Here is a 15000-nt window from a genome sequence, read left to right as displayed (position 1 = left end):
CATCCACTGATTCCCCCTATCCACAAGACTTGTTACCCTATCAAAGAAGGATATCAGGTTGTTTGGTATGATTTGTTCTTGACAAATACCTGTTGACTGTTATTTATCACCTTATTATCTTCTAGGTACTTACAAATTGATTGGTTATTTGCTCCATTTTCTTTCTGGGTACCCAAGTTAAATCCCTGGGTTGTCCTTATTCCTCTTTTTATAGATAGGTACTATATTTGCCCTTTTCCAGACCTCTGGGATCTCTTCCGTCCTCCATGGGTTCTCACCCGGTTCCTTAAGTGTTTTAGGATGTATTTTGTTGGGCCCTGCCACCTTAAAGACATCTAATTTGTCTAAGTAAGTCTTAACTTGTTCTTCCTCTATTTTAGCCTCAGATCCCACACTATTTACATTGATGTTTATCGTCCAATCACTGCTAACCTTTATAGTGAAAACTGAAACAAAAAAGGCATTTAACATGTCAGCCATTTCTCCGGTTTCTTCTGCTATTGAAATTAATAGGCAGCAGATTTAAAACAAACAAAAGGAAGTACTTCTTCACACAACTCATCCACATGGGATGTTGTGAAGGCCAAAAGTATGACTTAAATAAGACATAGATAAGTTCATGAAGGATATCAACAGCCAATAGCCAAGATGGTCAGGGACACAGCCCCATACTCTGAGTGTCCCTAAACCTCCCACTGCCAGAAGCTGGGAGTGGATGACAGGAGATTGATCAGTCAAAATTATCTTGTTCTGTTCATTCCCCCTGAAGCATCTGGCACTGGCCATTGTCAGAAACTGGATACAGAATGGCTGTTCTTATGAAAGTCAATGATAAGTAGTTTTCTGCTTTAGAATCATGACATTTAAAGAAACTGAAGCATTTTAGCACTGCCCTTGAAGCTGTGACCAACAGTGTAATTACCTCCAAATGCATGAGTCCGGTAACTGGGACTAGATGGAGAATAGAGCTGCATCTGAGATGTGATGATCCAAACTACTCGAAACACATATTCTGTGAAGGCTTGAAGGTTACTCACTGTATACGAATGCTCAGGTACTACCTAGATCAATACACATACATATAATCATTATCACTGTTCCTCTATCTGGAGTTACCATGTAGGATCTCAGTGAAGCCTGATATGACAACATAAAACAATATGTACATATTAGGATGTCACAGACCTAATTCCAAGAATCTCTTATAAAGCAGAACAAGTTCTAGATCAGGGGTAGGCAACCTATGGCACGCGTGCCGAAGGCGGCACGCGAGCTCATTTTCAGTGGCACTCACACTGCTCAGGTCCTGGCCACTGGACCAGGGGACTCTGTATTTTAATTTAATTTTAAATGAAGCTTCTTAAACAATTTAAAAACCTTATTTACTTTACATTCAACAATAGTTTAGTTATATATTATAGACTTATAGAAAGAGACCTTCCAAAAACATTAAAATGTATTACTGGCACGCGAAACCTTAAATTAGAGTGAATAAATGAAGACTGGGCACAGCATTTCTGAAAGGTTGCCAACCCCTGTTCTAGATAATTCATTTCCCTTAAACATTATGTACTGATTCCTCCTTGACCAGTTTCTTCAAAACCCACTGCCAAATCTCATCAAATATTGGATGGATGGATGGAAAACAATATTAGGAAGATACGACATAGGCCTGGAAGAGATCTTCTGGGTCAGATCAAATTCCCTGCTACCACAAGCAACCCAACATATAATCCTGCTCCTAAATTTATCAAGCTCCATCTTAAAACTAGTTAGGTTGTTTGCTCCCACTATGCCTATTGCTCCAGAACCTCACTTCTCTGATAGTTAGAAACCTTCTAATTTCCAGCCTGAATTAATTAATTAATGTAAAGAATATTCTAATTTTAAGCAAATAAATAGCTAAAACAGTAAAATATTAAATATATTAACATCAGTAAATTTTAAATTGTTGTCACTCACCCACAGGCTTCTGGGTACCTAACAAATAACTTAAACTTAACATAATAGTCATTTTACCCAAATAAATCCAAGAAAAAAAACAAAAAACATCCCCAACAATCCACCACCAACATAACAAAAATACACAAAGAATCCCCAAATGCTTTACAATCTTAACAAATTATACACAAGAATCATGTCATTCGCCACTCAAATTTAGCCACTTCAGGTGTGAAATGTGGCAACTCTTTTATAGAGCACAAGAATAATAGAGGATAGGTGAGGAGAGGAAGTGAAGAACATCTTTCCAATTGAATCAAGACTGGATTGTAAATTAGACTAGGTTGTTTTATTAAAAGATGAATTTATTTTGTCCTCCCTTACCTCAGCATACCTCCAGTCTCCAGGGAGCTGATTGTACTTCCACTGAATAATATATGTCACCCCAGAGATATTAGCCAACTTCCATCTCAATGTCACATTGTGGCTTCCAATGGTAGATGCAAATGGTGCTGTAGGTGTGTTCAAATAATCTGAGTGTGGAAACCAATAAAACACAAACAAGGCTTAAATCATTAATCCTCTCCCTGAGGTATTCTGTGGCAGCTTCTGGGCAGTAGGAGAATGCAGCAGCATTCTCTGAAGGACTGATGTTACACTGGAATATACTTTGGCGGTGATACCCATAGTACATTGGAGAAAAGTAAAGTGCATCTTGCCCCAGGGACCTGGCACAGTCAGCAGTTGTGAAGCTGATAAAAAAATGGAAAACATGCATATCAGGAAAAAAGTTACAGAATGAACCATAGTAATGTTATAAGACAATTGATACTTTAACATTAACTGGCCAAACTCATCACTGGTGTAAGTGGGTGCAGCTATACTGAAGTGAATGGACATATACCCATCTGTGTTAGTGGTGAATCTGGCCTATTATGTTGAATTATATCCCTTAAATGGAAGCTTTGGGAGATCTATCCATTTCTTTATTGTCCTCAAGTCCTTCTCCACTCAGTGACTGGTAAAATATTGAAGGGAAACTCCTTCCATCAAAACACTTAAAGTATGTGCTTAAGGTTAAGCTCATGTGCAGTCACGTACCTGCTTCAATTGGACTACTCGGGTGCTCAAAGTTAAACACATGCTTTAAAATACTGGTCCCCAAACCAGCAAAGCACTAAAGCATGTGTTTAATTTAAAGCGCATGCATAGTCCCAGTGACGTGTTCTACTGAACTACACAAGTTAAACATATGTTTAGTGCTTTGCTGGATTGGGGACCAATATTTAAACCATCATGTGGAAGGTCATGATTGGATGACCTGCCAAATGATGAACTTGCAGATAACAGACACTACAGAAACTAGACATGGAATAAAGAATGGGACATCTTCCATTTAAAATATTGGTTCCATTTTATTTAGAATTTTGCAACCATGATGAAATTACTATCTGTGACAAAATTGGAAATACTCTCTTAATTTTTTTGGCTTGGTTTGGTTTAAGTGAAGTCTCTAGTCCATAAACAAAATCAAGGCTGCTTTTGTCAATGCACATTTGTGATATGCCAGAGTTATACTGTAACTTAGAACCGTTGAAATATGGCTTCCTCCCTATGTCCTATCACAGCTGGAAAAATATGAGATTGTGAAGAACTTTCAAATTAGTTGAAACAATAGTTAAGAATAAAATTGTCAGACACATAGAAAAATATAAACTGTTGAGCAATAGTCAACATGGATTCTGTAAAGGGAAATCGTGTCTTACTAATCTATTAGAGTTCTTGGAAGGGGTCAACAAACATGTGGACAAGGGGGATCCAGTGGACATAGTGTACTTAGATTTCCAGAAAGCCTTTGACAAGGTCCCTCACCAAAGGCTCTTACATAAATTAAGCTGTCATGGGATAAAAGGGGAGGTCCTTTCATGGACTGAGAACCAGTTAAAAGACAGGGAACAAAGGGTAGGAATTAATGGTAAATTCTCAGAATGGAGAGGGGTAACTAGTGGTGTTCCCCAGGGGTCAGTCCTAAGACCAATCCTATTCAATTTATTCATAAATGATCTGGAGAAAGGAGTAAATAGTGAGGTGGCAAAGTTTGCAGATGATACTAAACTACTCAAGATAGTTAAGACCAAAGCAGATTGTGAAGAACTTCAAAAAGATCTCACAAAACTAAGTGACTGGGCAACAAAATGGCAAATGAAATGTAATGTGGATAAATGTAAAGTAATGCACATTGGAAAAAATAACCCCAACTATACATACAATATGATGGGGGCTAATTTAGCTACAACGACTCAGGAAAAAGATCTTGGCGTCATCGTGGATAGTTCTCTGAAGATGTCCATGCAGTGCGCAGAGGCGGTCAAAAAAGCAAACAGGATGTTAGGAATCATTAAAAAGGGGATAGAGAATAAGACAGAAAATATCTTATTGCCCTTATATAAATCCATGGTACACCCACATCTCAAAGACTGGTACATATGTGGTCTCCTCACCTCAAAAAAGATATTCTTGCACTAGAAAAGGTTCAGAAAAGGGCAACTAAAATGATTAGGGGTTTGGAGAGGGTCCCATATGAGGAAAGATTAAAGAGGCTAGGCCTCTTCAGCTTGGAAAAGAGGAGACTAAGGGGGGATATGATAGAGGTATATAAAATCATGACTGATGTAGATAAAGTGGATAAGGAAAAGTTATTTACTTATTCCCATAATACAAGAACTAGAGGTCACCAAATGAAATTAATAGGTAGCAGGTTTAAAACAAACAAAAGGAAGTTCTTCTTCGCGCAGCGCACAGTCAACTTGTGGAACTCTTTACCTGAGGAGGTTGTGAAGGCTGGGACTATAATAATGTTTAAAAGGGAACTGGATAAATTCATGGTGGCTAAGTCCATAAATGGCTATTAGCCAGGAAGGGTAAAGAATGGTGTCCCTAGCCTCTGTTCATCAGAGTATGGAGATGGATGGCAAGAGAGAGATCACTTGATCATTGCCTGTTAGCATCACTCCCTCTGGGGCATCTGGCATTGGCCACTGTCGGTAGACAGTTACTGGGCTAGATGGACCTTTGGTCTGACCCGGTACGGCCGTTCTTATATTCTTATGTTCTTATGGGGCATTCACGCTTTTAGCCCCTCCGATTTACCTTTCTATAGCTAACAGCAAAACTTTTCAGAAGAACGCAACCAGTTGTGGAACTTGCTCTCTGCCTTCTTGTCAGATACAGGGTTTGATCATATTAGAGCAAAAAGTAACATGTACCTGTTCATTCATGCCTTTTAATATATTTCCATTCAGGCAAAGATTGGGTTTGCTGTGCAACTTTATATAAATCTCCCCCCCCCAGTATCACCAATATTTATATAACACTATATATATTTATATAAAAAGTTGTATTGAGGCATTAGCATGCTGCCCGTTGCTTTGGGAAATTGGTGCCTCACATTCAGTTTCAAAACCTATATATACACACTAAATATTGGTGATACCAGGGGACGAAGATTTATATAAAGTGTGTGTGTATATATATATATGCACTTGTTTTGAAACTGAAGGCACCAAGTTCCCAAAGCAACAGGAAGCATGCTAATGCCTCAATACATTTTTTTATTATGATACGGAGCCCAGCAAAGCATTTATTATAAAGCTTTGCTGACTGGAAATCCCTACATTTTTTCAGCCAGGTAGGGTAGATCCATAGATGCTGGAACTAAGGGAGCTGAGGCTGCTCTGCATCCCCAGCTTGAAGTGGTTTCCAACATAGACAGGGTTTTCAGTTTGGTTCAGTGGCTCTCAGCCCCCAGACTATGCAAATTGTTCCAGCCCCCCTAGTAGATCACTCAGGATAGAGTTCATTAAGCATTGGCCTAACTGCTTCCCTGGAAATCAAAAGGAGTTTTTACCATTGACTTCAACAGAAGCAGAGTTGGAACATAACTGAGTGCATTTGAAAATCCCACCATAAATTTCTGCATTTATATCCAAAAATTCCCAAGTTCCTGGAAGAAAAGGCCTACTTTTTGTAATACAACAGCCATCTCTTTACTTTTAAGCTACAATCAGAATCAGAAAAGGAACAAGACATTCCTGGCCCTGTTCAAAGACAATCAGATAACAAAAGCAAAAGGATACACCTAGAAATTAGTTCAGCAAACCCTGGGTTATGGCACAGCACTATGTCAGTGCTTACCTTGTACTTCAGCACCATAAGCCTCCTCTGCACAGCTGCAGCCAAACTTACAGGAAACTCTCTGTATAAAACATAGAGCTTGCCAGTTAGTTTTGTTTCAATGGTATGTCTTGTTAGAAGCATCCAGACACATTTCAAGTACACAGGAATACCACAAAAGTAGTTATATTCATTCTAAAAACATTGGCACCTTAGGCTCATTCCAAAAATCTATTGGCATCAATGGCAGTCTTTCCATGGACTTCAGTGGGCATTGGATCAGGCTCTATATTCCCTATATTGCCCATTTGCTGCAACGCACAAATCTGGGACCAATCCCTGCTCACTTTACACGTTTAAGATTTCAGTGAGACTACCTGAGGAAGGGAAGCAGAATATGGCCCATTTAACTTACTATTGATGAGAAGCCCTGAGCATTGAGCCCAACCCTTCTTGCTCCACCTATTTCCCACAAATGCTCCCTGCTCTTGGCCAATAAGCTGTATTGGACGTTTTTTTAAAAACACATCTACCATCTAACTTCTTGTTGTTATGTTTTATCTGTGTTATAGTTGTGTCTATAGGTCTTAACCACCCCGGAGCCCTAGTGCAGCCCACACTGAATAAATACATAGTAAGAAGAGAATCCCTGCCCCAAAGAGCTTACCATCTAAATAGAGAAAATAGACAAAGGAAGCCACACTAGCTCTATTTTACAGCTCCACTGAACTGAGAAGCAGAGGGTAACATTTTCTAAAGCACCCAAATGACTGACAATCCTAAGCCTACTTTTAAAAGTGACTTAAGCACATAGGACCCTGAGTCTCACTGAAAGTCAATAACTAAATAAGCAGTGACTCCAGCTTGCTTTTCTGGATGCTAGTCAGGAATGAGAGGAAGGGCTCAGACTGGAAGGGCAGGATTTATATACACTCCCCCAGCTGTGCGGTGGCCAATGGCTTACCTGAGCCCCACCGGACTGCTCATCAATTCAGATGATGCCTTCTCCCCTCCTGATTCCCAAAGGAGGGGAACCCTTAAAGGAGATACTATCCTTTTTTTTATGCCAGTCCCAACAAAGCTCCCCCACCATGAGAATACATTTTCTCTGCTGTATTTTAGTTAGGCTCATTTACATTGCAAGATTATCTGGTTTACAAAAGCTGAAGAAGATAAAACACCCAGCTTTATAATCTCTGTTCATACAGCAAACAACTATCAAGTAATAATTAACTTTTGGGTCATTAAGGTGACATCTTATATTTGGTGGCATTTTTGTCTTGGTAACTTTAAATGATTCTACTGTACACATTTCCTGCAGCTCACTGAAACTGATAAGAGAAAATTGCCATAGCACTCATCACGACAGTATTTGAGCAACTCACATACATCAGTGAATAATGTCCCTGTGAGGAAAAGAGCTATTACCCATTTTACAGAAGGAACACTGAGGCCCACAACGATTAACATGTTACCCAACATCACACAGCAAGTCTGTGGCATAGCCAAGAACAGAACTCAGCCCCAGTCCAGTCTTTAGCCACTGGACCATCTTTTCTCCTTCACAGGCTTAAAAATAAAGAAAATCTATGCCCCCGTTTGAAAACCTCATTCATACACATCTACATTCAAGCTTCACTTCTAGGCCAATGTACACCATGTATCTTATCTTTGTAACGAGAACACTGTGATGTAATGCCACAGGGTTTGCACAACGCAATCAGACACCTGGATTTAAAATTTTGGGTATCAAAGTCATGTTTCATTCTGCTGTGTGAACTGAAGTTATCGTCTTAGGGTGTTTATACTGGTCTTATTGGCATTTAACTTACCTCACATGCTCTGATGTAGGTCTGATTCTGTAGAGAAGCAAACAAAAAGAGACATGCTTAGCAGGAATATAGTCTTTCAATAGTCCAGTATTCCAAATAAGGTAGTATTAACTCATCAGACATTTCTTGCACACACAGAGTACATAGCAAACGCTTTTCAGTGACAAATGGCTGAAAAGAAGAAAATCCAAATTCAAAACTGGAAGGCCAGCATTTGAATTATGTCAAGTCTGATTGAGCTCCAGATTTCTCAAGAAAAGGAACCCAGTTCCTCTCAAACTTTTCCCTGGCAACTGCCCCAGAACCTGTGCTAGTTCTTGTCCAGATATTATTGGTTAACAGCAAGAAACATGGTGATAACATGTATTCTAAAGATAGGGGTCTAACAGAGCCTGGTGCAGAAAGGTGTTGAACACTGACAATTTAACTGACTGAAAACCCAGAAGAGGAGTTTAATTTTCATTGAATGTTAGTGTTCTCTGTTCCCACCACACTGTGGCAGACATAATGCAGGTTTGTATTGTGAAGGTACCTCCATGCCAAGAACTAGTGATTCCCAGGTTAATGTACTCTATTTCGAACACTTCTGAACTAATAATATGATGTTACATATTCCAATAAGAAACATATCAATTTACTGGAAAACAAACTACAGCTATTACATTTTTTTAGTATAAAAAGACTGGTTAGTATAAAAAGACTGGTAGAATACTTTTGGATAATTTATCAGACAAAATCAAAGCATAGGAAGTGGAACTTTGACTAATACAGTACTTACACATTGCAGTGGGCAACTTTTTTGTACTGTTGCATTCCAAAATTGACATCCCTGTGTGCACTGCAAGAAAGACAGTAAATAGTTTGTACTTTAAAAGAGTTGCAGTCAAACAAGGAGGAAGGATGGTCTAGTGATTAGGATGCTAATCTGGGAAACCTAGGGTCACCTTCTTGCTCTGCCACAGACTTCTGATATTATCTTGGGCAAACGTAAACTTTCTATGCCTCAGTTCCCCATGTGTAAAATGGGGTAATAGCACTTACCTTCCTCATGGAGATAAATACATTAAAGATTTTGAGATGCTTATGTACTATGATAATGGGGCCTAGATAGACAGATAAAACTCTGAAAGTTTCCTCTGAAAATTAATATAATAAATAAAACATAGAAGTTTGTGTGAGTGATCCACACAACCACTTCTAGACAGGACCTTGACACAGCCATCCTGACTGAGGGTACTGTAATGGCTGGTGTGCAACTCCATCATTTTGGTCTAGACTGCAGCTTTACACTGTGCCCTGAGAGAGGGATGGTGCAAGCTGCAAAGCTCCAGGAACAAAGCAAAGAATGAATGTTGTCCAAGGGAGCTCCAGTTCCTCTCTTGCTCCAGGAAGGAAGTAAAATTAATTAATTCACTCCCATCAGAAAGTTCTTTCCTTGATCTGGCCAGGGTGGAGCAAGCCATCCTTTCAAGTCTATTCCTGACTCGCTGGTAGAGAGAAGGAACAAATTTGCAATAAACAGGCCAAAATATGAAAAATAGACCTTCCAAAAATCATAAAATTGGCTTAACATCATGATATTTTAAAAAATAATAATAAATGGATTTTTTTATTCATCTTCTGGTTTTGAAATTGTGTTAATTACATTTCAAACTTTTTTCTGCTTCCAGGAGGTCTACAAATTTCCTTTTAAAAAAAAAAGTTGAAATTCTCTCACAATCACCTGACTCCAAAAGCTGGGGCTTTACGCAAAACACCAAATATCACAAAGCATAAGAAAATCATGATAATTGGCAACTCTTGATCTCAGCAAAGACATATAGGTGAGTAAGGAGGCAGCACTGCATGGTCAAGTAAACATTGTGACAATCTAGCTTTTTGCGCTCACATGACCCCCACCACCTCCCACACACACCCGACGCCATTTGCAGAGAGACTGTAATTCACTAAAGATTGTAGATAACATTGATGATTGAATCCTCCATGCATCCAGCAAATAAGTGGGAACGAGCCTTCAAGGGGCCTGTAGCTATCAGGATGAACTGTGTTAGAGATCCAAGATTTCTATGGGAACCTCTCCTGAAGGCTGCTGCTCCTTCCAAAAATCATCCCATCAAAAGTTTGTGTTAACCTGTAGAGATGTCCAGTATAAACCCAAACATTTATAGCTCTATAGAAGTCTAACACAACATCTTAAAAATAGCATTTTCAGTTTCCTCCCTGTCAAATTTATGAGAAAATAAGATGGGTGTGTTATTTTAAATTTACTAGACTACCCAGAATGCAATAGTAAAAATTGTGTGCCTCTCATGGGTAGGGTGACCATAGGTCCCATTTTGTCTGGAACAGTTCCCTTTTAAGTTCTGTTCTGGCTGTCTTGATTTCTTTGACAAAAACGGGCATTTGTCCCGTTTGCTCTTGCGAATTGATCAATTGGCAAGAGCAAATGAACAAATGTTCAGTTTACAAAAAAAGTCGGGTGCGACCCAAAGTGGGGTGCAGAGGAACATTGGGGTAGGGGGTGGCAAAGTGAGGTGCCAGGCAGCAGGGCACAGAGCAGACCTTCACAACATGCGGTCCGCGGGGGGTGAGTAGGCAAGTGGCGGGGTGGGGCAAGCCAATGGCTGGCTGGCTGGCTGGCTGTTGAAGAGGCCAGTGGCAGGCTGGGGAGTGAGGGTGAGCCAGCAGCAGGGGGCGGGGGGCAGCGGCAGCAGGTAAGAGGCCAGTGGTGGGCAGGCAGGTGAGCTGGTGGCGAGGGAAGCAAGCAAGCCGGCAGCGGGGGGGGCGGGGCTGAGGAGGCGAGTGAGCGGGCAGTGGCAGGGAGCAGGTGAGCCAGCAGGGGACGTGGCTGAGGAACCAAGTGGGTGGGCAGTGGCAGGAAGCAGGTGAGCCAGCGGCGGCGGTGGCTGAGGAACCAAGTGGGCAGGCAGTGGCAGGAGGGCAGGTGAGCTGGCAGCGGGGGAGGGGGGATAAGGAGGCGAGCGGGCAGCGGGGGGGTGAGTAGGCGAGCCAGGGGGGTAGGGGAATGATGAGCAGGGCAGGCAGTGGCAGGGGCGCTTTATACTTGGGGGGGGTGAGGAGGCAAGCGGCAAGTCGGTGGTTGACCTGTTCTACTGATCTTATCTCTTATAAAAATTGGTTCTTTTTGCTGCTTTTCTCTGGGCTGGGGGTTGCCCCAATGCTGCAAAGAGGGTGTTCCCAAAGGAAAGCACTTGCTTTTAACCCCCGAGGCTGTCAGTATGTCTGCTCTTCTCTAATCAGCCCACTTGACAAGTTTGATTGTCCTTGGTCTGGCTCCCATCCCCTCTCCAAGGGTTGCAGCTGTCTGGAGATGCCTGCCTTCCACGCCTTCCTCATTCACACCTCATTCATTCAACAGGGCAATTGATTATAAAATGTGGGGAAGATCTTATTCTACTTCTAGCAAATAAACATTTTTCTTTTACTTTAATTATACTACCTTAGGGACCTGTTATAACATATTACCAAGATTCAAATACCACTGTTTCGGCAGGGCAGCACTGGGGAAGGAGGGTTTGTTTTCGAGTAGTGGGTGGCGCGTGGCGGGGGGTGTTTCCACGGGGCCAGGTGGTGCTAGGGGGTTGTGTTTTGGTGGGGGCTGGCGGGTTTTGGCCCTCAGCTGTTTTCTTTGGAGTAATATGGCCCTCGCCACTTTATGAGTTGTGCAGGCCTGGCTCAGAGGGTCAGCCCCAGTCCCAGGCCCAGTGTTCGGAAGCATGGAGCTTGGGTACTCAACCCCAGTCCCAGCCACAGACAGCATGGAGTGGGTCAGCTCCAGCCATCGTCAGCACAGGGCTCAGGCACTCAGCCCCAGGCCTGGGCAGCATGGAGCTTGGGAGGAGTCAGCTGGAGCCCCATGTGGCAGCGGCTCTGTCTAGCCATGCTGACACGGGTGGAGCAAGCCCAGGGCCATACTGTTTGTACTTTAGGAAATATGGTCACCCTACTCATGTGAGCATTGAGTCTGATCGGGACCCAAATTATCACAAATATTTCTCCATTCTGAATTTTGTAGACTCTGAACTGAAATAGGAGCCTGAACAGAGACCTATGCTCCACTATGGCAAATTCACTTAAAAAAAAAAAAAAGAAACATGTCTTTTTAAGAATATGGGCCAAATTCAGGCCTGTAGTAATTAGATGTAACTCCTCTGCAATCAATGGAGTTGCACCTACTTATGCCAAGCCTTAATATGATCCACCATGCTAGTAAGCTATAACCAGATAATATGACCATTGTACCCTAGTTATCTATACAATAATTACATAAGTAACAATGCAAACCATTACTCACAGCTGCACTGATGTCACTAACATTGCAAGCATTAATGCCAAGCTCTCCTTCCTGTAAATGAAAATATATATATATTTATAAGTGAGTTTAGATATCCAGTACTTCCTCTACCAAAAAAAGTAGCAAAATAGAAGCATTTTCCTTCCTTCCTTCAATTTTTTTCCACCTCACATGAAACTTTTAAAATTATTGCTGAAATGACAATCGCTTCTTACTTGCTTGAGACTAATCGAAGAGTATCATTAGGATATGGAAGTTGGTGGAGTCAGCAGGAGTCAATTAAGTTATCTCAAGGAGGAATTTGGCCCTTTGTCTCCTGATTCATAGGTTCTGAGGCCAGAAGGGAATACTGTGATCATCCAGTCTGACTTCCTGTAGGCCACTGAGCTTCCCCAAAATAATTCCTTTTGAACTACTGCATCTCTTTTAAAAGAACATCCAATCTTGACTTTAAAAGTTGCCAGTGATGGAGAATCCACTATGACACTCTGTAAATTGTTCCACTGGTTAATTACCTTCACTGTTAACATTGTATGCCTTATTTCCAGTCTGAATTTGTCTAGCTTCAGCTTCCAGCTATTGGGTCTTGCTATACCATTGTCTGCTAAATTGAAGATCCCATTATCAAATTCCTATTTCGTATGTAGGTATTTATAGACTGTGATTAATCTTCTCTTTGCTAAATTACATAGATTGAGCTCCTATAAGGCATGTTTTCCAATCCTTTAAATCGTTTTCGTTACTCTTCTCTGAGCCATCTCCAATTTATTCTGATTTGCTGAGACAATAATAAATGCTTCATAAACAAACCTGGAATGCAAATGGCACAAGTCCAACTGGGTCTGACCTCCAAAATGCATGTTACAGATTTTGTTTCTTTAAATTAAGTGCTTTTCCTCTGGCCTCCTTCCGAAATGGCTATTCCAAACCACACGACAACTGATTCTCTTCTGGTACCAAAAGTGCCTCAGAACTATGGTTCCTATTCCCAGAGCACCTGGTTTGAACTGTGCAAGACCAGGTACCTCTTTAGAAGTGCAAATGATTCTGGGATGCATTTAACCAGCTTTGAGTAGCTGAATGTGGGGTCATAGGACTTGATCCCACAAACGCTTATGGCGTGTGCTGAACTCTAAGCATGGAACTATTCTCATAGAGAGAAGTTGAACATGCACAAGCATTTGCAGGATAAGAGGTATATAGTGTGACAATGGTTAAGAACCCCTGTCCGATGCAAAACAGTCCCACAGCAGGTGTGATCACACAGGTACCCTTTGGATGGGGCAATGGAAGCTTTGAACTGTACTAACCTTGAGACCAGTTTTTTCTCATTTCAGTCCCCATCACAATATTTTTAAGTGGCATATGGAATATGGATGCCACATGCTTGGCTTTTAAAGAACAGTGCTATGAAGCGTGACAGAGCATTTCTCATTCAGAATTTATTTTAAAATTAATCAAAGAATCCTTGTTAGCAATATTATTACAACCTAAGCTCATAGCAGGAAAGATGAGTAACCCTTTCACTGCTGCCAGGGCTCTTTTATGCATCAGAAACAGGTTTTAAAGGCTGGCCATTTTAATAAGATTATGTACCTGGTACATCCATCCTATAGATTTCATGTTCATAATCAGCATATTTTTCAGAACTGACAGAGCTAATCAGCCAGAAAACATACAAAGTCATTTCTACAGAGCACAAGTACATGGTCTTCTAGACAAGATCAGTCGACATACTAAGCCAAATAAAAATGAAATTTGAAGCATAATTATTGATCAGGTTTCAGTTAGAGTTTGGGCTTATCACCTTTATGCATCAACAGAAGGAAAACAAATAAATTCCACTTCACTACCCAAAGGAACACTACGAAAACATAAGATTAAAGATATAACAACCCACTCTTCTACTTAAAGGGACACCAGCAACTTGAAAGCTAGAGAGTTTTATATACCACATTTGCACTTAAGTCCCCTGCCAGTTGTTGTAATTTTACAGTTACACTTTCCTGGTTTTAAAATGTTTTATTCTCCCATGCTGCTGTGTGAAAGACTCATACAAATAGAAGGGTATATTGACTAGCTAATTTTACAGAAAACGCTGTAGAATAGACAGTCTATAAAAAAAATAAAAAAATAATTTTTGTTGTTTGTTTTTTTCCTATAGTCTCTTCCAGTTACAGTAATCTGATGAATCATTGTAACGGAGGGGAAATAAAATTCATATGGAGTATGATTAACTGGGTTTCCACTTTAAAAGGTACGACATCCACTTTTCCACTGCAAACAATTTAAAAAACATTATTTCAGCCCCCAGTTTTGCCCACATACGTCCTTTACATACAATTTCAAACAAAGTGGTTTGCATTAGAAGATGCTAATTGTGGTAGCAACAATCATATATCTAAGAGTTAAGTATAATTTTTTCCAAAACTTACCAGGCCGCCTGTACATAAATTCTGACAATTAATCAAGAAAGTACAATATACTGTAGAAATCCATATGCAGTAAACAGAAAGAAGACTGACTAGCTTAGGCTTCCACATGTTAATGTTCCTCATAGCTTGAACGACAATTTCATCTGGCAGCCTGCTACTTTTCTTGTTTCTGCCTCATAGATTCCGTAGATTCTAGATGCCAGATAGAACATTGAAATGCGGAAGTTTTCTAAGTGTTAGTAAAATCATTGTTTATAATCAATCCATTCTATGACTTTGGGGCTTCCTGGATCACTTGTCTGGA

General features: G+C 40.6%; 1 protein-coding gene across 1 annotated transcript in view; it reads right to left on the bottom strand.

Annotated features, from left to right (window-relative positions):
- ROS1 (ROS proto-oncogene 1, receptor tyrosine kinase) overlaps positions 1-13884 on the bottom strand; it is an 89408-nt gene extending 75524 nt beyond the window's left edge. The window contains 7 exon segments of the mRNA XM_050951615.1: positions 923-1061; positions 2326-2474; positions 6136-6196; positions 7947-7973; positions 8725-8784; positions 12262-12312; positions 13858-13884. Of these exon segments, the coding sequence (XP_050807572.1) occupies positions 923-1061; positions 2326-2474; positions 6136-6196; positions 7947-7973; positions 8725-8784; positions 12262-12312; positions 13858-13884 (514 nt within the window).
- Between the last annotated feature and the right edge of the window lie 1116 nt (positions 13885-15000).

This window comes from Gopherus flavomarginatus, chromosome 4 (genome assembly GCF_025201925.1).
Source record: "Gopherus flavomarginatus isolate rGopFla2 chromosome 4, rGopFla2.mat.asm, whole genome shotgun sequence".
In the NCBI taxonomy this organism is placed as follows: Eukaryota; Metazoa; Chordata; order Testudines; family Testudinidae; genus Gopherus; species Gopherus flavomarginatus.
The sequence above is the reverse complement of the archived record's forward strand: the minus strand, read 5'-3'. Positions and strand labels throughout refer to the sequence as shown.